Source organism: Trichechus manatus, unplaced genomic scaffold, assembly GCF_000243295.1.
Source record: "Trichechus manatus latirostris isolate Lorelei unplaced genomic scaffold, TriManLat1.0 scaffold00044, whole genome shotgun sequence".
Taxonomy (NCBI): domain Eukaryota; kingdom Metazoa; phylum Chordata; class Mammalia; order Sirenia; family Trichechidae; genus Trichechus; species Trichechus manatus.
This window is the reverse complement of record NW_004443980.1, coordinates 13,755,519-13,781,824: the sequence shown is the minus strand read 5'-3', so window position 1 is coordinate 13,781,824 and position 26,306 is coordinate 13,755,519. Positions and strand designations below refer to the sequence as shown.

General features: G+C 40.0%; 1 protein-coding gene across 1 annotated transcript in view; it reads left to right on the top strand.

The window, feature by feature from the left end:
* Window positions 1-26,306, top strand: part of DGKH (diacylglycerol kinase eta) — a 253,952-nt gene that overhangs the window by 130,213 nt on the left and 97,433 nt on the right. The window contains exon 4 of the mRNA XM_004376610.3: window positions 924-1,004. Within this exon, the coding sequence (XP_004376667.1) occupies window positions 924-1,004 (81 nt within the window). The remainder of the gene's footprint in view (window positions 1-923; window positions 1,005-26,306) is intronic.

Genomic DNA, 26,306 nt, shown 5'->3' with positions numbered 1-26,306 from the left:
TAGTTTCCCCTGTATTGTGTACTGTCTCACCCTTCACCCAAGATACCACTTATCTATTGCCTATTTAGTATTTCCCCCCAACCCGTCCCATCCCTGGTGACCAACAAAGATTGTTACATATTGTGTTTGAACTTTTTCATGGGTTTTTAAATTAACTTTTAAGTTATAATTCCAGAGCACAATCTCTATCCCATTTGAACAGATAATTATAGATGAGGAAAATAAGGTTCAGAATAACTTCCACGTTATTCTGAGCCAAGACTGGTTCTTCTCATTTCTCAGTTAGCAAACTTTCCCTGAGCGATAGTGTTGCCCCTGCCTTCTTGGCAGGGTTTTTACAAGCTTTAGAGATACTGTGTTGTGTGTGTGCTGGACACTTAGGAGGCTCCCTATAAATGGTAGCTATTATGTGTCCAAACAAGCCCTGGTGGCACAGTGATTAAACACTGGGCTGCTAACCAAAAGGTCTGCAGTTCAAACCCACCAGCCAAGCCACTCTGTGGGAGAAAGATGTGGCAGTCTGCTTCAGTAAAGATTACAACCTTGAAAACCCTATAGGGCAGTTCTGTTCTGTCACATATGGTTGTTATGAGTTGGAGTTGACTGGACGGCAACGGGTTATTACGTGTCCAGAGAGCAAAGAGCATTTGCATCGAAAGAGTGCCAGCAGGTTCTTTAAAGTCCCTCTCAGTTTGGGACTTATGGGTTAATTGTACTTTATGGTTTTACTTGCTGATGAGTTGGTGCACATGCATTTGTCCTTCCAAGAATTTGCAAAGTGTCACTAAATTAACTTTTTCTTCCTTTTCTATTCCTAATTCCTGAAATACCTTTATAGTCGTGACCTGGTAGTAAAAAAAAAGTATTAAGGAACATTTACTTAGGTTTTTGTTTAATCTGTTTGTGTTCTTTTTCGTTAACAGTCTCTGATATTTGATGAAGTTGACCTCTCAGATGCCAGTGTAGCTGAAGCAAGCACAAAAAATGCTAACAACAGCTTCACGGTATGGTTATATTCTGATAACTCCCTGCTCAAAAGTCACAGAATGACCTCACTAACAGCGGGCAGAGTGGCTTCTTTGGTGACCAACTGTGTGTCACCATGTATATCGGGGTCATTACCAACTCAATAAACTCTAATAAATTCATTGTGTTTTCTGATCCCCACCACTATTCAAGATCGTTTGGTTCAGTAAATCTGGGTCTAATTATATATTTTTTAGAATGTATTTATATATATTTTTTTCCCTTTTAGACCTTTTAATTTTAGTGCTTTAAAATTTTCTCTTCCTTTAAATTAATACTTCAGTTTATTCCATTGTTCTTGAACATTCAGAAGGTTTATGATTCACTTTCAATCTTAAAAGTTATATTTTCCTTCTTCTCTTCTTACTTCAGTTGCCGAAGTTCAGACAGTTGCTGTAGTTCAGGCTTTCATATCTTTCCATTTAAATAATTCATTTGGTGGCTATTTAGGAGGTGGCCTCTGTTCCAGTTCTTCCATTCCAGTCACCAATCACACTGCCCCAAAGACCTCCCTGGTACTCCGCTGCCTGCCAAGTTGCTCCTCCAGCTCAAAGTCTTAAAAACTCATACCTCAGAATTCTAGTGTTACTCGTAATTATTTGTCCTTATATACCCCACCGGTTCAGCATTTCTAAGTCCTGTTCCCTCCAACTTGAATGATTTCTTCCTAATTTATAGCTGTTGAAATCCTGCCCATTCTTCAAAGCTTATCTCAGATATCCCATTCTGCTTTTACTTAACTCATTAAAAAAATGTGAACTGTGTACCCACCATGTGTCAGGCTCTTGAGCTAAGCAGAAAGGATACAGATATGAATAAATACATATCACTTCCCTTCAGATATTTGCAGTGTAGTTCAGTGAGGTTCATCTGGGGGGCTTTTATGACTGCATATTCCCTAGAGTCCTCTAAGATGCATTGCTCTTGCTGTATTGTCATTCCCAGCCCCTGCTCTATGACGTCAGTGTTTTGGGTACATCCCTAGACATGCCAGGGTAGGGAAGACAGACAGAGTGCAGTGCCATGATAGAGGTAAGCACCTGTACGGGAAGGGGTAGGAGGAGGAAGCAAATGAGTTCAGATTTAGTCTTATTGATTTATGGGCATGTGGGATAATTCATGGTGTAAATATGCTCCTCCTACTCATCCCTAGGGAGAGTTTATTATGAGAAGAGGAAAGCCAAGAATAGAATTCTGGAAAGATGTTAAAATTTAAGGTTTGTCCAGTGAAGACTGAGAGAGAGAATTCTGAAATATATGGAAGGAGAAGTAGGAGGCAATGATATTATAAAAAGTCAATGGAAGGGAGTTTCAAGAAGGAAGTTGTTAAATGTCAAATGCTACAGAGAAGTCAAGTTGAAGAATTAAGAAGCGTGTGTTAAATTTGTTAACTTGAAGGTCATTTAATCACATTGATGGGTGGAAGGGTGGGTGGGGTGCGTTAGGCTGCAGTGTGAATGCAAAGTGAGAAACTGGAGAGAGCAGGGTAGATTATTTTTTCTAAAAGCTTGGCTGTTAAAAGAAGGTATAGCTCAAAGAATATTCAGGCTAGAAGAGTGTTTTGGTTTTGTGGTTGTTCTTTTGCTTTGTTTTTAAAATGAGTTTTGAATTTGTTTATATGAAGAGAGGAAAGAATTATTGGAGACTCAAGTTGAAGAATCAGGAGTGAGAGGGAATAATTGATGGAGAAAGATTCCTGAGTAAGCTGAAGGGTACCCCAGGGAACCAGAACACAGGTTAAGAATTTAACATTGAACAGGAGACAGGAAGATTATGAAGTGTGAGTAAGAAGTTTATATATTTCAAGCCAAAATACTACTATTTTCTCAGTGAAATTAAAGACAAGGCCATCTGTTATGAGTGAGAATTTAGGAGGGTTTGGAGTAGCTTCTATAGAGAATGAGAATTGAAACTGAAAAGGGAACTGTAGAAGATCACTAGATAGTAAATAGCATCTACCAAAGATTTGAGATCAAATTTAGTGATGTCCTTAATTCTTATGTGTACAGATTTTTTTTTTTTAAGACAGGAGGAGAGAAAAACAGCTAAATTGATCCAGGGTTGATGGGTTATAGGACATATCAGACAGAAGGATGAAGGGATTGTTGGATGTTTGAGACATCAGTAACTCATCCATCTTCTTCCTCTGAGTTCTCAGTTTTTGGGAATGAAATACAAGGAGTAAGTAAAGGACAGCTTTATTAATGGCTGAACAGGACCCAATATCCAGGAAATACCGGGATTCCGGTAAACTTTTGTAGGCCTAAGGCTAAAATGTTACTTATTCTTCTCCCCCTCACCTCCCCAAGTGAAGATGGAGTGGAAAGAGCCTCATCAGTTTTGCCAATCAGATTAGCCACTTAACCTTCCCTCCAGGAGTGGAATCCCCACCCCCTGGAGACTCATGGAGTCTCTCCCTAACAGGGATCTAGAGTTTAATCTGAAGGAGACTGCCAACATTTAAGATTTCAAGGATGGAATAATTTCAGGTGAAGACAAGGTCTAGGGTGTTGGTGTAGATAAAGGTAAAAGGAGCTGGGGTTTTGGAGAAGTTTTTCAAATCCCTCGTACAGCCTACTTAGCCCTACAACTGCACGTGATCTCTCCCAATGTATCTTACTTGTGGAATTTACATATTCTGCCTTATATTTAAAATACTTATTTTTATTATAACCTCCTTGAGGGCAGGGACTGTGTCATATCTTTTTACCTCACAATGTCTGATCGATAAAATTTGTTGATTTTAATTAATAAGGTAAAACTTTCCCGTTTTAGGTATGAGAACACTTTTTATTGAACTATTTTTGAGACATTTCTTCGCTCAACCAAACATTATTTTTGAAGTTTGTTGAACTAGAGATGGACTAAAAAGTTAGGCAGAAATGGAAACAGAACAACCAGAATGGAAATAATGAGTATGCTAATACATTGTGAAAAATGTAACCAATGTCACTGAACAATATGTATAGAAATTGTTAAAGGAGAATTTAATTTGCTACATAAACTTTCACCAAAAATACAATAAAATAGTAATAATAATAATAATGTTAGGCAGATGGCTTAGGGTTTTATAACAAATCAGTTTGATAGGACTTTCTGAAGTACAAAATGAAGCAAGAGACATGTTTTCAACCACTAATTCACAATCATTCCTCTCTGTCTTTAAATATTTAAATACCCCACCTCCCTAAATTATAGTGACTGCTACTGACCGTTATTTTGGTTAGTTCATGTCAGAGGTTATTGGTAGTTTGATGCTAGTGTGGCTCAGGAATCCAGGAATGACCAAATTCTGCTTTGCTACAGTCTTCTTTCCTTCAAGTCCCTAGGGATGAAGGGGCAATAGGAAATGGAGACTCTGTGTATGGTAAATGGAAAAGATATGCTTTGCCCAAAAACCCAATGCCACACTCTCTGGTAAAGTAGGCTATGTCACACATAGTAGGTCTGGAACCCTAGGGGTTTACTTCCTCCCCTAAACTCAGAGCCAAATCTTGACATTTAACAGTGTGCATGAGACCTGAAACCAAAGAAATGAGGCCATCCAGATGCATAATAGGGAGGAGGGAAGGCTAAAGAGTTAAGCCTTCTCCTCCCTGGGCCAGCTGACCAGTCTGGCTACATAGATGGAAGAGCTTTAAGGGAAGACCAGTCAGATGGGACTCTGTGGTCTAGTCTCAGGTTAGAATTGCACTAATGAGAAGAGTAGGGGCACAAGAGAGGCAACAGACCTCCCGTGTTAACACTGTGATCTCATTTTAACATTCACTGGGCTCCCTGTGGAGTCCCTGGGTAGCACAAACAGTTAAGCACCCAGCTACTAACTGAAAGGTAGATGGTTCAAACCCACCCAGAACTGCCTGGGAAGAAAGGCCCTGTGAAGTGCTTCTGAAAGGTCACAGCCTTGAAAACCCTATAGAACTCAGTTCTACTCTGAAACACATGGGGTCGCCATGAGTTGGAATTGAATTGAAGGTAACTTTTTCGGGGGGATGGGGGAGTCCCAGTCGGTACTTAAACTTTGCCGTACAGTGGGAGCTTAAGATGTGCACTGTAAGTATCTTAATTTATAAAACAAATAATGTATAGTTAAGCTTCAGGGTTACATATAGATGATCATTTGATGACCTTTTCCATCCTTGTGATTAGAATTTTATTGAAATATACACAGAACTAGGCCATTATTTAAACCGAGAGAAGTGAAATGAACAAAAAAATCATGACTCAAAAGTGGTGGTGATTTCCCTGATCATTTTTGAGTGTACATTTGTTGACTAGAAGAGATTCTTGGAGTGCTTTTCTTTTTTTGCCCTCCTCCCAGTTTTATTGGTATCAAATTTATGCAAGCACATAGTTTAAAAGAGTCAAATACTTCTGTAAAGGTGTTAGCTCTCCTATCTTCCTCCCTTCTGTTTCCGCCTCCCCAGAGAAACTACATTTAATTTTTTTACTTGGTCCTCTTGTTATTTTACCTCCTATCTCTGAATAACATGCTTACATTGTTGCTTCTTGGTTTTGGTTGTTTTGACTTTAGGAGTAATCCGTTTACTTTCTGCTTTGGAGCCCTTATGGTGCAGTGGTTAAGAGCTCGGCTGCTAACCAAAAGGTTGCAGTTCGAATCCACTAGCCACTCCTCGGAAACCCTATAGGGCAGTTCTGCCCTGTCCTGTAGGGTCTCTATGAGTCGGAAGTGTCTCGACAGGCTTTTGGATAGAGATGAGGATTTAGCTTTCTTTCATTTTTCATGCCCCCAGCACGTGCAGAAACTTCCCATTCCTCTCTGCTGCTGTAAAATCATATTGAAATTTTTCGATCATTCCAAACCAGACCCATTGCTGTCGAGTTGATTCCAACTCCCAGCGACCCTATAGGACAGAGTAGAACTGCCCCACAGGGTTTCCCAGGAGCAGCTGGTGGATTCGAACTGCCGCCTGTTGGTTAGCAGCCTAGCTCTTAACCGCTGCACCACCAGGGCTCCAGTAGATCATTATTCAGTGTTTATTCTATAATGATTCTGTAGTACTATTGATGGCAGACAGCTGAGCCTTCAGTATACTGTCAGGGGCTATTGCCAACAAATTACCTCAAAACTTAGCGGCTTTTAACAACCATCGCGGTTTTGTGCCCTGGGCTTCCTCACAGTCTGCTGACTTTGGGGTTCAGGGTTCCAAGTGTGGGTATTCTAGAGAGCAAGGCAGAAACTGCATTTTCTTTTATGACCTGACCTCGGCAGGTACTCAGCATCACCTCTGCCTTATTCAGTTGGTTATGAGCAGTCACTGAGGCCAGCCAAGCCTCAAGGGGATGGGATAGAGACTCTGCCTCTCCAAGAGAAGAGGGGTAAGGGATTTGAGGACTTGTTTTAAAGCCTCCTCTGATTGCTATGAGTCAGAATTGACTTGACGCAGCAGGTTGGGTTTGGTTTATGATTGCTTCTTACTTGCACGGTCCCTACCCCCGCCCCTGGAGTTCATAATTGTCTTGTTTTTTCATTATCTCAATCCCCTCAGGTATTACATTAGTTTTCTAAGTGGCTTAAAACAACACCCATTTATTGTCTCAGTTTCTGTAGGTCAGAAGCCCAGGCATAGGTGTAACTGGATTCTCTGGTCAGTCTCACAGTGTTGCAATAAATAGATACAATTACTTAAAAAAAAAAAAAAAAAAAAGACAATATAATATAACGTATAATTGCCTTAAATCAGTCTAATTTTGACCAAGATTTGCATTTATGGTTTTTATACGTTTCTTCTGAAATAGGCAAAAACTGCAACAACAAAGCTCTGCTAACACTGAAATAATTTTCTGTGACATTAGACATCAGTGATGTGATCAGGAAGATGGAAAAAGACAATCCCTGACAGCCTAATTGTCCGTTTTAAAAGGCTTTAAGTTAATGTTTATTACTGATTTATGTAAATTAAGTTCTGTCATGACATTTGTTAATAGTGACTGTGGAATCTGTAATTGTTCTCACTCTCTTTTTTGCAAAAGCTTTTTTTTTTAATTGTTCCTTTCCTTTTTTTTAACTGATATTTGCAAAGTGTTTGGGAGGTTTTTTTTCCCTAAATTTTATTTATTTTGTTGAGAATATACACAGCAAAACATATACCAATTCACCGGTTTCTACACGTACAGTTTAGTAACGTTGATTACTGCCGAGTTGGACATTCTCACCCTCCTTTTCTGAGAATTTCGTTTTCACTGTCACGTTTTCATCTTGAACACAACCCTGTACTATACGTGAATGTGTTCTTATTAGGTTTGAGAGAGGCTTTCTCACACTGGGAAGGAGATCCCAGGCCTCTTGATGTTTAATCCAGGGTTCGTTCTTATCAGGCAATCGCTTGTCTGTATAGACTTCGTCCCCATTGTTCTCTTTCTTCTCACATCCACTGCCCTCTCTGGCTCTTTCCTGCTAATCATGATATGAATATTCCCGGGTTTTTTTAGTTGCAGAGGGTTGGGGTACTGGCTGTAACTCTCAGTTTCCTCACCTGTCAGTGGGATAACAATAGTACCTGCCTCCTAGGGTCGTGAGGATCAAATTAAATGTGAGAATAACCTACAGTGCCTAGCACAGTGAAGAGCACGTAGAGTTTAATAAGTGTTAGTACTGTTATTATCCTGAATGCTCTGTTCCCTTCACAAGTGGCAATATGTGGCTAATTTCTTAAAAGTTTGGGAATTTTGAAGGATACTGTAGATAAACTTTATCTTGAGAAAACATTCCATCCTGCCTGTCATTCAGAGGTATATTGAAGATTTATTTCCAGTCTTATGTTAATAAGTATAATTTGGGAAAGCAGCTATTCTGTAATAAATGAGAATAATTCCTTGTTAAGTAATTTTTTTTTTTTTTTTTGGCTAAATAAGAGCTTTTCAGTGGTTTGAAGAGTCATCACAATCACATGGTATATTGTTAGGCTTTCCAAGTGTGCTGTTCAAATGACGGTTTTCTTTAAATATTAATGAAGATTAGGCTAAAGCTTAACCAAACAAATGAGTCATCATTTTAAAGAAATTATTATATTGGCATTGTTCAAATTTCTTATGGAAATTTGTGAAGAAAATAGCCTGTTTTGTTTGAACTAGAAAGAAATATAGGTTCAATTCATTGGTGTAACGATCCTTAACATTTTTAATGGGTGGTCTGCAGGTGTGTCTAAAATCCCACAGTTACGGCAGATCCACCCTGGCTTAGTCGATTGTGTGAGGAGCAGACACCATGTGATCGCACTTATTTTTAGATAAATGAGGACGGGGACAAAGGGTCAGTTTAGTTCATGGGTGACTTGCCACAGCAGATATGACTGAGAGTTGATTAGTGTTAGATTATAATTCCTTATATGAGGCTTTAAAAAGTATACATTAAGACAAACCAATCAACACGGAGAGGATACTCTTAAGGCACATAAAATGCCAGGAATTATGCCTTCAGTTAGACTTCTGGGAAAGTTTTCAAAGTATTAATTCTTTTTAAATAGTCTGAATTGCTCTCCCATTAATCCTGTAATTGAAATGAGCAGGCTGTTTTAACAGGAACGAAAAAAGTTTTTAAGAATTTGAGTTTTTTTTTTAAGAATGTTTACTTTCTATTTATGCTCTGTTTCCCCTTTGCTTCCTCTCGGTTATTATAGTTTGATTCATCTCCCTTAAAAGAGATATCACATCCTTTGAACTAAGAAAGTGTCGTTTTACTTTTATCCACTAAAATCTCGGTCTTCTGGGTTTACAAAGGAAGTAACCAAAAGTTACTTTTCTTTCATATCATTTGGAAATGCACATCACACAACAGCTATTTAGATAATCACATAAATAAATGATTGCTTAAATAAGTTGCTAGTTTTATTTGATAATATTTTAATTACTATGTGCCTATTTTAAATACTTTGTATCTGGTAACTTCTACATAACAAGAGCTGTTATGATCCCCATTTCACAGATGAGGAATCTGAAACAGAGAGGTAACAATCCATGTAAGAACTAGAATTGGAACCCATCTCGGTGGGCTGGCTCCAGACTGTACTCTTAACCACTGTGCTCTCCTGCCTCTTTATTGTGGCATTTTAAATGCGATTCAGGTAGTCTTCCTCTAATTGGTTATTACATGTTCAGCTATCTTTTCTACTTCAGGTCAATCATAGAATCTTATACTGCATTAATATATGTATAGCAAGCACCTGCTAGCCAGACCACCAATCCATAATGGTACATTCTGTTCTGGGCAGTGTATGTTAAAGAGAAATGTGGACTATCTAAAGCACTCACAGAGGAAAGCAACCAGCATTATAAAAGGCCCAGAAATCATGACATCAAAGGGCACTTTTTATTTTAAAGATGGGGGAAAATGTGACAGATGTCTTTTTAATATTTGAAGGATTATCACGTCATAGACAGTAGATTGGTTTTGTGTTATTGCAGTGTGCAGGACAAAGACTCGTGGTTGAAGCACGGAGGAGCAATTTCAGCTCAGTATGAAAGAGAACTTTCTACCTTGAGTCATCTGATAGAATAGACCCCCTTGTGAGGTAATGGTTCTGCCCATTATTAGAAATCTCTAGTCATCCTGTGCCCTTTGAGCTGAAGGCGGCCTTCAAGAACTGAGTTTCTCAGAGCAGAAACTTAGGTTCTGAGTGCTGAAATGAATCTTCCAAGGTTGGATGGCTAATGCTCTGCACGGCTAGTACCAGAATTTAGGCTCTTAGCACTTTTCATTTGTTGGGAGTAGGCTAGGAGGAGTTGAGTTACGGATTGCTGGGTACTGTGCTAGATACTTTATGCAGGTTGTCTCATTGTATCTCATAGTGGGAGCTAAATGACCATTCTTCAAGAATGCTGTTAGTGAGATCTTTGCTCTTTGCAATGTGTGTGTGTGGCCGGGAGCATGTGGAGGTGGTGGAGACTGAAAGTTCCTTGCAGGTGCAAAGACTATGTCTTCTTCACTGACTCCTTAAGGCTAGCACGGTGCCTGACATACAGGAGAAAGCCAATAAATATTTGTTAAATGAATGAAGGAATGTGTTTTGTTGAAAGAATGAAGAAATGTTTGTTTGTAAACTCTAGTTTTTCTTTGGGAGAAAAATACTATTTCAACTTTTAGCTTAGAGAACACAATTTCCTAACTTTTTCCTCATAATGTTTGGATTATAAATATTTGTATCCTCATTGGAATCTTTATGTCATGATTCAGACTATTTTTATACCTACACTAAGTCTTACAAACATGATTCTTGCTCTTCTCTAACCAATGCAATGGTCCCACCTCCCACTTACATAATAGCTAGATATCGGATAGCAACAAACCTCAAATCTGAGGTAATTTTACATCTGTGATGGTTAATATATTTTATAGCACTCTAAAGTGATGCCACATTAATGCAATTTTCACTGGTGGTTGTTTTGCCTTTTTAAATTGATTTATATGTGATTTATATATAATTTATATACCATGAGGGCTTATCATTTAAAAGTTAAGTTTGAAAGTTGTATTCCTTTCCCTATAACTTAGACACCAGGCTTTTAGAAGTATCATAGAATATCATTGTTTCTGTGAGCGTATCATATTTATATTTTCATTTAGTGGTCGAACATCTTTTCCAAGACTATAACTCAGAAAAACCCCTCTGGAAGTTGTTATGGGCTTCCTTAGACCAAAGCCCTAGAGGGTAGGAAACCAGCAGTCGTCATAGCTAGACTTTAGTCCGTGCTGGTGTGGAAATAAGATGCGAGCGAAAGCACAGTGGTGCATTTATCCCCACCTTCACTAGTGGTGTTGTTGGGTGCCTCCAAGTCGATTCCGACTCATGGCAACCCCATATGACAGAGTAGAGCTGCCCCATAGGCTTTTCTAGGATGCAGTCTTTACAGGAGGTGCAGATCACCAGGTCTCCTGGGGAGCCACCGGGTGAGTTTGAACTGCCAGTCTTTTGTTTAGCAGCTGAGCGCTTAACTGTTGCACCACCAGGGCTCCTTCCTTCACTAGTACCCGTTACCACTGAGTCGATTCTGACTCATAGCGATCCTATAGGACAGAGTAGAGCTGCTCCATAGGGTTTCCAAGGCTGTAATCTTTTTTTTTTTCTTTTATTTAAAAATTAAATAAAAATGCCACAAGACAAAAACCATGTTTCTTTTTCTGGTATAACTTTAAAAAAAAAATGTATTGAGTTTTTGGTGAAAGTTTACACAGCCAAGTTAGGTTCCCGTTTGACAATTTCCACACACATTGTTCAGTGACGTTAGTTATGTTTATCACAATGTGTCAGCATTCTCTAATTGTGTTCAGTTTATTGCCTATGCAGTACTCTGGTTTCCCTACCCCCTTATCTTCTCATCTTTGTTTTTGAGTAATTGTTGACTTTCTGGTCTCTTAGTTATGGCTTTTAAATAGGGCACCAATCTTATGAGTGATATCCTTCATTTTGTGTGTCATTCTGCTGTGATCTTTGGGGATAGGCTCAGTTCTAGGTTTAAAGAGTGCCTCAGAGTGATGGTTTCAGGGAGTCCTCTGTTCTCTACTGTTCCAGTTTGTCTAGCTTTATTTTTTTTTTAATAATTTGAATTCTCCATATTTTGCTCCCATTCTGTCTGGGACTAACTATTGTGACTGGTCAGAATGGTTAGTGGGGGTAGCCGGGCACCATCTAGTTCTTCTGGTCTCAGGGTAGATGAGGTTGTGGCATGTGTGGACTTGTTTCTTCTCTGCATTTTTGGTTACCTTCTTACTGTTTTGCTCCTGGTGAGTAGAGACCATAGATACGTCTTAGATGGCCACTCTCAAGTTTTTAAGACTGCAGATGCTACTGACTTCACTAGGATTCAGATCATGATTTTTGTGAACTATGTTATGCCAATTGATTGAATTGTCTCATGAAACTATGGTCCTAAGCCTTCAAACCCAGAAAACCAATGTTGGAAGGTGTTTGGTTATGTCGGAGGAATATCTGTATTTGTGTCTTCAATGAATATATGTGCCTGCACCCACATACTTGTATTTACATGTACCTATAAATACTTGTGGCACAGTAGTTAAGAGCTACGGCGAGCTACTAATTACGGCTGCTAATCAAGAGGTCTGCAGTTTGAATCCATGAGCTGCTGCTTGGAAACCCTATGGAGCAGTTCTACTCTGTCCTGTAGGGTTGCTATCAGTTGGAATCAACTCGACGGCAACAGGTTTTTGGTATAGATACTTCTATCTGTTCTTACCTATGTACACACCTGTATCTACCTGTATACCAATTTGCCTGTACCCCTATCTATGTGTGCTGAAACACTCGTTTTTACTTGGTTGTGCTAGGCTTACTACAGGAGTCCTCATGGCACAGTGGTTAAAGAGCTTGGCTGCTAACCAAAAGGTCAGCAGTTTGAATCCACCAGGCACTCCGTGGAAACCCTATGAGGCAGTTCTACTCTATACTGTAGGGTCAGTATGAGTTGGAATCAAGTCGATGGCAATGGGTACGGGTGTTCACTATATCTACATTGGGTGCCACTTTTCCCATCACCAAAAATAATTAGTCTCTATGGTATAAAGCATACTTTTCTACCACCCCTCCTCTCCATGGTAACCACCAATGAACATTGGTCTCTCTATATTTACCTATTCTTATCATCTTATAAAAGATGGATCATACAATATTTGTCCTTATATGCTTGACTTATTTCACTTAGCATTATGCCTTCTGGGTCTATCCATGTTATAATATGTTTTGTGGACTCATTGTTGTTCATTATGGTTGTGTAGTATTCCATTGTATGTGTGTACCACAATTTGCTTATCCATTTATCGGTTGATGAGCACTGTGGTTGTTTCCATTTATTTGCTATTGTAAATAAAGCAGCGGTGAACATAGATGTGCATGTGTCTGTTCGTGTCAATATTTTTAGGTCTCTAGGGTAGGTGCAGTGGTTAAGAGCTCGGCTGCTAACCAAAAAAGGTCGGCCATTCAAATCCACCAGCCACTACTTGAAAACCCTATGGGGCAGTTCTGTTCTGTCCTATAGGATCACTGTGAGTTGATGGGAATGGTTTTTTTTTGTTTTGTTTTTTTTTGTTTTGGTGTATATACCTAAGAGTGGGATTGCTGGATCATAGGTAGCTCTGTTTCTGGCTTTTTGAGAAAACGCCTGTTATGGATTGAACTGTGTCCCCCAAAAATGTGTGTCAACTTGGCTAGGCTGTGATTCCCAGTATTGTGTGGTTGTCCTCCGTTTAGTGATCTGATGTGATTATCCTATGTGTTATAAATCCTAACCTCTATAATGTTAATGAGGCAGGATTAGAAGCAGTTATGTTAATGAAGCAGGACATGATCTACAGGATTAGGTTGTATCTTTAGTCAGTCTCTTTTGAGATATAAAAGAAAGAAGTGAGTAGAGAGGAGAGGGACCTCATTACCACGAAGCAAGAAGAGCGAGGAGCAGAACACATCTTTGGACTTGGGGTCCCTGCACTGAGAAGCTACTAGACCAGGGGAAGATTGATGACAAGGACCTTCCCCAGAGCCGACAGAGAGAGAAAACCTTCCCCTGGAGCTGGTGTCCTGAATTTGGATTTCTAGCCCCTTAAACTGTAAGAGAATAAATTTCTGTTTAAGCCATCCACTTTTGGTATTTCTGTTACAGCAGCACTAGGTAACTAAGACAACGCTATACCATTTTCCATAGTGGTTGTACCGTTTTACAGCCCCACCAGCAAATGGATAAGGGTTCCAATCTCCCCATCTTCTCACCAACATTTGTCATTACCTGTTTTTTTTTTTTTTTCTACTGGTGCCGTTTTAGCCGGGGACGAGATGGTATCTCATTGTGATTTTGATTTGCATCTCTCCAATGGCTGGAGCCCTGGTGGCATGGTGGTTAAGAGCTCAACTGCTAACTAGAAGTCAGCAGTTCGAATCCACCTGCCACTCCTTGGAAACCCTATGGGGCAGTTCTGTTCTGTCCTGTAGAGTAGCAGTGAGTTGGAATCGACTCAACGGCAACAGGTTTTTTTAGAGTATTGGCTAATGATTGTGAAATTTTTTCATATGTTTGTTGGCTTCTTGGATGCCCTCTTGGCGAAGGTTCTGTTCATTTCCTGTGTCCATTTTGTGATTGAGTTGTTTGTCTTTTTGTTGTTGAGTTGTTACAGTTTTCTATAGATTTTAGAGATTAGACCCTTATCAGATAAGTCACTTCTGAAGATTTTTTCCCAGCCTGTAGATTGTCTATTTACTCTTAATAAAGTCTTTTGATGAGCATATGTTTTTAATTTTTTAGAGGTCCCATTTATCTATTTTGTCTTCTTACATTTGTGCATTCGTTGTAATGTTTGTTATCCTATTTTTACAAAAGATTAAGTCCTATAGTTTTCTCCCTATGTTGTCATCTAGGAATTTTATGGTTTTAGGTTTAACATTTAGGTCTTTGATCCATTTTGAGTTATTTTTTGGGTACGTTGTGAGGTATGTGCCCTGTTTCATGTTTCAGCAGCTGGATATCATGTTTTTTCACTAAAAAGAATTGGTCGATATTCAGCCATTTCAGGAGGTAGCATATGATCAAGAACCAGTGGCGCTGAAGGAAGAATCCAGGCTGCACTGAAGGCATTGGTGAAAAACAAGGCTTCAGGAATTGACAGAATACCAATTGAGATGTTTCAGCAGATGGATGCAACACTGGAAGAGCTCACTAATCTATGCCAAGGAATTTGGAAGATAGCTATCTGGCCAACCGACTAGAAGAGATCTATATTTGTACCCATTCCAAAGAAAGGTGATTCAATGGAATGTGGGAATTATCAAACAATAACAATATCAGATGCAAGTAAAATTGTGCTGAAGGTAATTCAAAAATGGTTGCAGCAGTACATCACCAGGGAACTGCTGGAAGTGTGAGCCAGAAAATACTGTTACTCTGATTAATAACTGAATAGGCTGTAGGCTACTTCCTGTTCACAAACACTTCATTAGTGTTGTTGTTTTTTTTAACATTTTTATTGTGCTTTAGGTGAAAGTTTACACAGCACATTAGTTTCCTGTTCAGTAATTCATATACTGATTGATCTATGACATTTGTTGCAATCCTCACAATGTGTCAGTACTCTTGTCATATCAACCTTAGTGTCCCCTTTCCCATTCATCCAGTTTCCTTGTCCCTCCCTGCCTTCTCATCTTTACTTTTGGGCAGATGTTGCCCTTTTGGTCTCGTATCGTTGATTGTTCTAAGGTGCACATTTCTCACAGTTGTTAATGTGTATTTTATAGGTCAGTCTACTACTTGGTTGAAAAGTGACCTTCAGGAGTGGCTTCCATTCCAAGTCAAAAGGGTATTGTTAGGGCAATAATTCCAGGGGTCCCTCTAGTCTCTATCTGTTCAGTAAGTCTGATCTTTTTTATGAATTTGAGTTTTGTTCTACATTTTTCTCCCATTCTAACCAGGACCTTCTGTTGTGTCCCTGGTCAGAGTGGTTGTTAGTGGTAGCCAGGCACCATCTAGTTCTTCTGGTCTCAAACTAGAGGAGGCTGTGGTTCATGTGAGCCATTAGTCAAGGAAATGACTCATGTAGTTGTAGAGGCTGGAAAAGTCCCAAATCCATGGGTCAGATTTGAGGCTTCTCCCGACTCATGTAGCTGCAGGGGCTGGTGAACCAAGATCCAGACTGCAGAGGCTAATGAGTCCCAAGTTCGGCAGGCAAGCCGCTAGCTCGAGTCCCAAGAACCAGAGGTCAGATGAACAGGAGCTAGCTTCAGGATCCAGAGCAAGCAAAAGCCAATGAGCCTTGCCGGAAAGTTCACCTATATTGGATACAGGCCACACCTGCAGGGAAACTCCCTGTCCACTGATTGGCTACTCAAAGCAGATCCCATCATGGAGGTGATCGGATTATATCAGATTTTATCGTGGAGGTGATTACATCATTATCCGACTGCAAAACTACGTTACAGCTGCCAAACCACTGAGAATCATGGCCCAGCCAAGTTGACACACAACTTTAACTACCACATGCTCCAGTAGGCTCCATGTATGAGGCCTTTCGTAGGCTCTAACTAGATAGTCCTGAGCTGATGCTGTGACTGTCACCATCATCCTAGAGACAACAGTTTTAGCTATGTGGAGTTAAGCTTCTAGAGCCCATCTTGTCTCCATAGAGGATCTGGATGAAATCTGGCTCACGTGTTGGGCCAGCAGCCCCAGTCTCACCAACCATTCAGTTATACAAAGGCATCTAAGCTACACAGACTGCTCCAGCAGGTTCTACTGATGCACTTTTTGAAGAAGGGCTACAGACATTGCTTGGACTTTACTGTGGTCTTCATATGGCTGAAGTGTTTAGTTGAAGACTCTCTTTAATCACATAATCACTTAGATTAACTCTGACTTAGAATACCCATTTGTAATACAGACCAAAGCCTCAAACCTTGTAAAAGACAGTATTGTTTCTCCAGGAGATACCCAGGATGTTGTTGTTGTTGTTAGGTTCTGTTGAGCCAGTTCTGACTCACAGCACCCCTGTGTGCAACAGAACAAAACACTGCCTGGTCCTGTGCCATCCTCACAATTGTTGTTATGCCTGAGCCCATTGTTGCAGCCAGTGGGCCCTAATATGAGAAAATAAGCCTCTGGCAACAAAACAAAACAAAAACCAAAACACTATAAATGTCTGGATATGAGCTAAAGTGAACTCTTTGTCCTATGACCAAGGAGCCCTGGTGGTGCAATGGTTAAGTGTTCAGCTGCTAACTGAATGGTTAATGACTCAAATCCACCAGTGGCTTCATGGGAGAAAGACCTAGCAATCTGCTCCAATAAAGATTGCAGCCTAGGAAACCCTATGAGGCAGTTCTACTCTATCACATGTGTTTGTTATGAGTTAGAATTGACTCGACGGCACCCAACAACAACAACAACAACAACATCCTGTGATCATGTGACTGAAGCAGCAGAACCCTGAGTGGTTTTAGTATTTGGAAGTTCTTCACTGGTTAGCATGGTGGAATCTTGTTTTCTCAGAATTTTCGTTTCCCAGATCTCTTAGGAAGTCAGAATTGTTGATGCTGTCAAGAAAGTGGGAAGATAGAGAGCCATGGTGCTCAAAGATCCAGAAAATCTTGGTTATATTTGCAATCCTCATGAGCAGTCCATGCCTCATGGAGTCTTCAATCACTGTGACAAAGCCCAAGTGTTGTGTTTTGCTTTGCTTTGCTTTGTTTTGTTTTGGTACAAGTAAAGTCTTGTTCATATGAAGATGGTTTAGAGATTATATGTGCCTTTTCAGAAGGAGCTTTAGTAGTGCAATGGTTAAGGGCTCAGCTGCTAACCGAAAGGTTGGTGGTTCGAATCCACCCAGCACTCCATGGGAGAAAAGCCTAGCAATCTGCTCGTGGAAAGATTGCAGCCTAGAAAACCCTGTGGAGCAGTTCTGCTCTGTTATATTGGGTTGCTGTGAGTCAAAAATTGACTCAGAGGTACCTAACAACAACAACAACCTGTGCCTTTTCATGATGGGTAGAGAAGCATGCCCATCTGTAAGGACTGACATGACTATCTGCAAAATGACACTTGAAAAACTTCTAAAAGATTTTAACCTAAGGTGTAACACGGTATGATCAGGACACACACTTCACAGGATAGATTAGATTGTAAAGAAAGTTTTTCAAGTGTTTAGATTCATCATTGCCTTCATTGTCCAGAATCAGCAGGAGTAGTGCAGTGCACTGTTGATGTGTGCAAAGTCATCTGTACAATGATATTCATTGCAACATTATAACAAAAAATTGGAAACAACTCAAATGTGCAAGTTAGTTTGGGACTGGTTGAAGTGAATTATAGTTCATATCACACAATTGAATGTTATGCTGCCATTTAAAAGATTGAATCAGCTCTATATGTAACGATGGGGAAGAAACTCCAAGTTTTATTGTTTAAGTGGGAAAAACTAGATGTGGGACAGAGTGCATGCATGAAATGTTACTCTGTGTGTGTGCACGTGTGTTTAAGCTTTAGAAGGCTATGTATTTGTTGTATATGCAGAGAATATCTCTAGAGGGATCAATAAGAAGCTGACAAGCAGTTGCCTTCAGAAAGAGAGCTTGGTGGCTGGTTTAGGAGGGAGATTTATTTTTCATTCTAAATACATTTTGAATTTTGTATCATGTGGGTATATTGTTGTTATTAGGTGCCATTGAGTCAATTTCTGACTAAGAGTAGAACTGCTCCATAGGATTTTTTAGGCTGTATTCTTTACGGAAGCAGATCACCAGCTCTTTCTCCCGCGGAGCTGCTGGGTGGATTCAAACCATTGACCTTTCAGTTAGCAGCCAGTGCTTGAACCATTGCACCACCAGGGGGGCCCTTCTGGAAGCTTCCTATCAGATGCATTTGACAGGAGATGGGTTTGGCAGGAAGATCACCTTGGAGGCTGCTAGTGTCAGGTACACTATAATAAGAGTACATATCAGACCCTCTGCGATGGGAAGGAGGGAGGAAGGGGTGAATGTGAGCCTGGTGCAGAAAGACCTGACGGCTGTGGCCAGAGGGAGTGGCGGCAGGGAGAGGAGGAGGCGGCTGCAGAGACTTTGAATTTGGCAAGGTTGGTATATAAATGATGCCTTTAATTTAGAGTAGAAAACGGGAATAAAAACAGGTATGGGAGGAGTGAAAAGAAGACTTCATTTGAACATTGTGAATTTGAAGCAGTGGTAACTTAGCCTGGTGATATCTAGTAGGCAACAGGGAGAGATGCTGTAGACACTATTAAAATGGTGTAAAGTACTTTTTGGCATCATTTCCATGGCTCATTTTAAGTTTCTAGTATATTCAGATATCTTCTCCATTCCTTAAGTATGATTATGGTATAATGGAAAATTTAGACTTTAGAAACGTTTTAGTTCAATACAAACAAGATAATTATTTTTTGTTTTGAAATTTCCCATTGCATACATGTCCTGTACAAAGCAATTTACGGTTATAAGCCAAAAGGGCTTGTGCCAAGGGAATGAAGCTAATGCATTGTTCCAATCTCTGGTACAGTCTGAAAATATTAAATGAATGGTAAAACTTTTAATGTGTCCATTAACCAATACTCACTGCTAATTTACAGTGGAAGTGTATGTGACAGCCTACATAAATAATTTCTGAAATCGCTGCAATCCTTGTTGTTATAATGAATTCTTAAAAAAAAAAAAAAAGCCCTCAGTTTTCTGTGTGCAATGTAATACTTCAAATAGCATGCTGTATATGATTATAGGTCTTGTAAATATTTTGTTTTCTGAAGGTGCCTGGTTTATAGAGACTTGTCTATGCTAGTAAATGAAATACTTACTTTTCTTTTTACCAGCCCCTTTCTTGCTAGTCTTTAAAGCAAGTGCAGGTGTGTGTATTAAAAAAAAAAGAAAGAAACCGAACCCATTGCCATCAAGTTGATTCTGACTTACAGCGACCCTATAGGACAGGGTAGAACTGCCCTGTAGGGTTTCCAAGAAGCAGCTGGTGGATTTGAACTGCTGACCTTTTGATTAGCAGCCGAGTTCTTAAGCACTGTGCCACCAGGGCTCTAGGTGTATATAGGGTTGAGTGTGTGTAGCGTTGAGTTATAACAGTGCAGCGGCTGTGATTATTCTTGAGGGGAGAAAAGTGAGCAGCACTTGCAGCCTTTTCTACCTGTTCTTCCAGGCTGTTTCAGCCCATTTTTTGCTCTTCTGGGTTCTCTAATAAATGGCTAGGAACACAGACGGAGTTTAGTTTCAGATCCTACGTGTGCTTTGTGACCTTGGACAACTTACAGAACCTTTCTAAGTCGTAGGTTCCTCAGATGTGAAATGGGAATGCTCCTTTGTGAGTGGTGTGGATGATACGAGATAGTATTTATAAAACAGCTAGCACAGTGTCTGGCCTGTTATAATTACTCCATAGATAGTAACGCTTAGCATTTTTGATGAGTAAAGTGATTTTAATTCCAAATCTGAAAGCCAGGAGTCGTCTAAACTGCTCCCCCCGTATTTCCTCACAACCAGTTAGTCACCAAGTCCCATTAATTCAGCCTCCTAAAAAGCTATCAAATCCTTTTCATCTCTTTATCATCTGCTCAGATCTTCACTGACTGCCTGCTGCTATCCACAGCCGCCCCACTGCCACTCTCTTACCTCGTGTCCTGTCGCTGCACTTTAGTGTGGTCTCTAACTATGTCTCCCGACACCACTCTGACCCTCTACGCTGCTGCGGAGTTATCTTTCTAAAATGAATATCTGATTTGTGTCTCCTTCCTGCTTAAAACCCTTTAGTACTTCATCAAATCCATATTCCTTGCCATGGTTAAAAGCTTTCTCATAATTACCTCTCTGACTTAATCTTTGTTCTTCAACCTGTAATTGTCTTATCCCACTATTTACAGTACCCAGTCCTTGCCTTGACCTCTCTTTATCTCTGTGTTTGTGTATGTGGAGTCCCTTGGTTTGCTGTGTCCATTGTTGAGAGCCTATCAGAAGTTTTAAAGCTTGATGTCTCCTAGACTACATTGAATAGGTCCCTGGGTGACACAAAAGGCTTGCACTCAACAGCTAACCTAATGGTTGGCAGTTCAAACCCACCCAGCGGCACCACAGAAGACTAGGCCTAGCAGTCTGCTTCTGTTGAGATCACAGCCAAGAAAACCCTATGGACCGCAGTTCTATTCTATAACACATAGGGTTGCCATGAGTCCGAATTGACTGCACAGCAGCTAATAACAACAAATCTATATTGCAGGAATACCCTCTAAGGCCAGTAAGTTCTGTTCAGCCAGAATGACTCACCCGTTAGGAGGATGATCAGTCAGCTAAAGCCCAAAGTTCAGAATGACTTTTGAAGATTTTCTTTCACTCTCAGTGAATGTTGTGTATGTGTGTTTGTGTATAAATCTAAACAAGGTTTTAAGTGGATATCTGAAAATTATACCCAGGCCATGATTTTTAGATCATTCTGAATGAGAATAGGGAAGACCTTAGTTCAAATACCAAGCAGTTTGATTTAGGATCCTATTTATGTATTATACTGCCTGTGTAGCAGAATTTATGTTTTAGCTGTGTATTGATGATTAAGTCCTTGCATGTGTGTGAATGACCTGTCAACCTTGGTCTCATTGTTAGTCCGTTGCATTGTTAAAGGTCTTTGCGTCATTTTAGATACTATGACATTTGTGTTCCAGATTTCATGGAACTCCTGTCTTTCTTCCTGAGCACTTAATGCAGATTCCACAGTGTCCACATCTATAAAATGAACATTGATGGTATTGTACCAGCATGAGAAGGTTTCTTCCTAAACTAAAATTCTGTTATTCTATGGATTTCAGTTTTACTATCTGTTGAAAATACCTGTGGTACTTTCTTCCGTCATGGTGCCAGGAATACATTTGTTTTGACATAGTACTTTAGTCTCCATTAAAATTCAAGCACCCTTGGGAGAAAATGTGCATTAACCCTTTATCATCTGCTAACACTTCAGAAAAATTGCTTTTTAGCTAAGAAGTTGTCATCTAGAAAACAGCTGGGGCTTAAGGCAGTTAGATAGTAAAATAGGAAAGAATTGACCTCAGAGAGCAAAAGAGGTTCAAAGAGTTTGTATAGGACTTGCAAACTCAAATGCTTCCAGGGACCACTGGATATTATACGTATATAAAGTGACCAGCTGATGAAAATAGTTTTAAGCTGCTTGTACGGTGAGTGAGCAAAGCACCTGTCCAGTTATGGTGGATTTTAGCTTGGTTTTTTGTTTTAACAACACAACAGTTCAGGGTTCAAACAGAAAGGTCAAACAGAAACACCAGAGATCATCATTTTGTTGCCTGTGTTAACATCACATGGGGTGCTCTGGTGGCAGGCTATTTTAGATTGGTCCCACAGAAAAGGAATGCTATTGGAGGCACACAACACTAGAAACTTGGGAGCAGAATGGTGCCTAAAATAGTTGTTTTCTTGGTTTTGTTTTATTTGTAAAATATTTGCCGTTGAGTCAGTTCCAACTTGAGGCAATCTCTTGTGTCAGAGTAGAATTGTGCTCTGTAGGGTTTTCAATGACTGATTTTTTGCAGGTAGATCACTAGGCCTTCCTTCCAAGGCACCTCTGGGTAGACTCAAACCACCAACTTTCAGTTAGCAGCTGAGCACGTTAACCATTTGTACCACCCAGGAACTCTGAAAAGAGAGAGAGGGAGCAATAAAGATTAAGAGCATTTTCTTGACTTTACCAAGACCAGACCTGCCTTTACTACTGGAGAACGTGGATGCTTCTACTCCCCTTTGTGGCTGGTAAACGGGTGTGTACCAGTATCACCTGGGGAGCTTTGCCAAACTACAGATTCCATCTGAAATTATCCACACCTCCCCCCACACCAAGATCCTGATTTACAAGTCTGCTTTGGAGCTTGTCTGGGTTAATTCTGGTGCACACACGCAGCTGAGGACCAGTGCTCTTGGATAGAGAGATTCCCAGTTTACGCTTTGAAATATGGGAGCATCTTTACTCCTAAAATAGTCACTAAAGATACATGATTTACATTGCAGTGTTGGACATTTAACTTCTCAAAGTGAATTATTTCATTCTAGAAAAAAAGAATGAGAAGAGCAACATGCATAATTTAAGAGTTGGATATAGGTTTTATGAAGTGAGATGAAAGAGATATATTAAGAGTAAAGAGTTGGCAACCTCAGGTATAGAAAACCTAGATTTAAAAAGGCACACAATTATACCTGCTTTGGCTGTAATAAAAGTCAACTTAATTATAAAAACTATAGTTATAAAAAAAGTCCCTTGATTATAACAACTATAGACAATAAAAATTTTTATGGTACAATTTAACTGTTTTTCCCGCTTTCCACTAATAACTTCTCACTACATATGAATATTTCAATCAGGGTAGTTCAGGATTAATCACTGAAGATATAGCAGTAAATATTGTAATAGGATAGATGTGACCAGTTTGCTGTGAAGAACTTTAGATTAGAAATAAGTGCTTCCTAACAAGCAAAGTTGTTGGGTATTTAAAATTACCATGGTAAGTTACAGAATGAAATATATGAAAGTTAAAACGAGTAACTGCCTTGAATGGTTGAGATACGGTCATCTCAACTAGAGATGGCATGGCATGCTGAACTCTTCCATGCTATCCAGGGACGCTGATACCCTTAACTTTGGTAGGCCTTTTGCCATCTTATACTGCCAGTTTGGGTAAGGTTAGACACAGTGCAATTAAGGAGAGTCCAGTTTTTCCTAATTTGTTGGTTGATATTCTCCTTGTGGAGCCCTGGTAGCATAGCGGTTAAGAGCTGTGGCTACTAACCAAAAGGTCCACAGTTGAAATCCACCAGTTGCTCCTTGGAAACCCTATGGGGCAGTTCTGTTCGGTCCTATAGGGTCGCTATGAGTCAGAACCAACTCACCGACACCTAACAACAACATTCTCCTAGTATCTTCTGAAGATTTGGTCATTATCATTAATCCTATTTTGGTGGTTTGCTAGTCAAAGACTGTTTTATTGACAAAATGCCTCCATTTCTGACTTCAGCTCCTGTTACTTTAGTCTGTGAACCTCACTTACATGAGAAATATATGCACTCGCAGAAGAAATATGTGTCATTTCTGTCACTGCTAAGAAGAATGTGATGCTGACTGTCATGGATTGAATTATATCCCCCCAAAAATGTGTGTATCGATGTGGCTGGGCCATGATTCCCAGTATTGGGTGGTTGTCCTCCATTTTGTGATTTGTAATTTTATGGTGGAGAAGATTAGGGTGGGATTGTAACACCCTTACTAAAGTCACATCCCTGATCCAATGTAAAGGGAGTTTCCCTGGGGTGTGGCCTTCACCACCTTTTATCTTACAAGAGATAAAAGGTAAGGGAAGCAAGCAGAGAGTGGGGGACCTCATACCACCAAGAAAGCAGTGCCAGGAGCAAAGCACGTCCTTTGGACCCGGGGTTCCCTGTGCGGAGAAGCTCCTAGTCCAGGGGAAGATTGATGAGAAGGCCGACAGAGAGAGAAAGCCTTACCCCAGAGCTGATGCCCTGAGCTTGGATTTGTAGCCTGCTAGACTGTGAGAGAATAAATTTCTTTTCGTTAAAGCCACCACTTGTGGTACTTCTGTTATAGCAGCATTAGATGACTAAGACACTGACATTTGCTGAGCTTTGACTGTGTGGCAGACAGTTTGCCGATGTTGTACCGGGATTGTCTCACTAATCCACATCACACACCTGCAGAGCTGCCAGTGACTGCTCTGCTTCCCACTCAGCAGAACTTACAGGTGATGAACTTGGATATCTGGCTAAGGAGATTTCTAAGCAAGATCTTAAAGGGGCCACATGGTTTCTCCTTGCAACTTACAGTAACATGCAAAAGCAAAGAGATGGACTTAAAAATGAACTGGTGCAAAATGAAAACAAGACTTCACCAAAGATTTGGAAGATTCTGTTGCACAAACCAAAGACGCATGTCCTAGAATTTTCACCAAGAACGTAGCTACACAATCTTTTGTGAAAGAGATTACGCCTGTGACTGATGGATCTAACTGTGTACCATAGCAGAAAACCCATCAGTTTAGACTGAAGGGGACAGAAAGAACAAAAGGAAAGAACTCTGTCTGCCTCTTGGAATTCTACAGGCAGGAAACAGGCCAAAGGAGCTACATCTGTTGTCCTTCAAGAAAAGAAAAAGAGCATCCGTGGAGCAGTTAGAGATCAGCAGAACTGTTAGAAGAAGCATGGGAAGCAGAACTGCCTCAGTCTCAAAGGGTGGGGCCACATTCTCTGGGGTCTCAATCTAGATTATAAGTTACCTGTTTCCAAAGTACAGTGGTGGAATAGGCACAAGGTAGACATTTCCATTACAAATGGGAGAAATTGGAGGGAAAGAATGGCTAACAGGCACCAAGCAAGTCCAAAACCCAGCAGAACAATTTACGTTGGCTCTCAAGGTTTGAAAATACAGGCAGTCCTCAGATTATGAATTAGTTTTGTTCCTGAATCTGTCTGTAAGTCGAATTGTACGTAAATTGGAACAGTTAGGTGCGGTTTGTATCTAATGTCAGTAAAATGTTTGGCTTAGTATATAGTAGATAGTGTGCCATTCTATGTGTAAGAAACATTAAAGAAACATTTCCAGATACACTAAAACATCTTTAACATAATAATACAGTAATAATAATAACAATGTTTTGATGTGTGTCACAAAGTAGCATCTGTTTGTCGTTATGAACCGCTTTATGTACCTCGAAGTTTTCATATAATAGGCTTTACAGGGGTTAGTTTGTAACTGTGGGTTGTATGTAACTTGGACGTTTGTAAACCGAGGATTGCCTGTAATCCTCTGTTCTCTGAGACATCTGGGCAGTGGCCCTGCCCTGCAGACTCTGGATGTTGGCCCCTCTGGATTCTGGGTGGAGGCCCCTGGGCCCTGGGCTTCAGCTCCACCTTCCAGGCCCTCCGGGATGGCAACTCTGCTCCCTTGGCTTTAGGCAGCCCCATTCTCCGAGTCCATCTGAGTGGCCACTCCACCCCTCGGGCCCAGCAGTCTGGAGACTTGGAGAGCTTGGAAATGCATCCACAGTCAGTCTGACTCCAGGGTTTCTGAATCACCCTGCTGTTATCGAATGATTTCTAATTGGGAATTTGTAGACTAGCAATTCTCTGTGATTCATTTTTCTTTAGAAACTTCTCTCTTTTTTTTTTTAGTTCTGACAGTGTTTTGGAGAAGTATCTTTAGAAGATGGATTCTCAAACTTGACTGGACTTTGGAATCACCTGGGAGTTTTAAGAAAATACTAAATGGCTGTGTCCCATCCCCAGAAATTTTGAGTTAATTGGTCTGGAATGTGGCCTGGGCATCTGGATTTTTTTAAAGATTTGTCCAGATGATTTCTAATATGCAGAGAGGTTTGAGGACTCCGCATTGGAACAGTGCAAGAGTTTTAAATTCTAAATTCCAACCTTCTGTTAGTAAAAAAAATTACGTAATTTTTTTTATTACAGAAGTACTACATATTTACTTTAGAAACTACATACAAACACACACACACACACACACACACACACACAAAAAGTAAAATGACCAGGAATCCCTTCATGGAAAGACAATCAGTGCAATATTTAGCTATGTATCTTTTTTTATTTACTTAATGCCAGATTGTTTTATGTCTGTGTTATATATTTACATCCTTTTCCAGACTGAGAAATTCTTGATTCTTATACACACATAGTAGTGTTGTTGGATTAATTTTTATAGGCCAGTAACTCTTTTTTTTTTTTTTTTTTTAATATTTT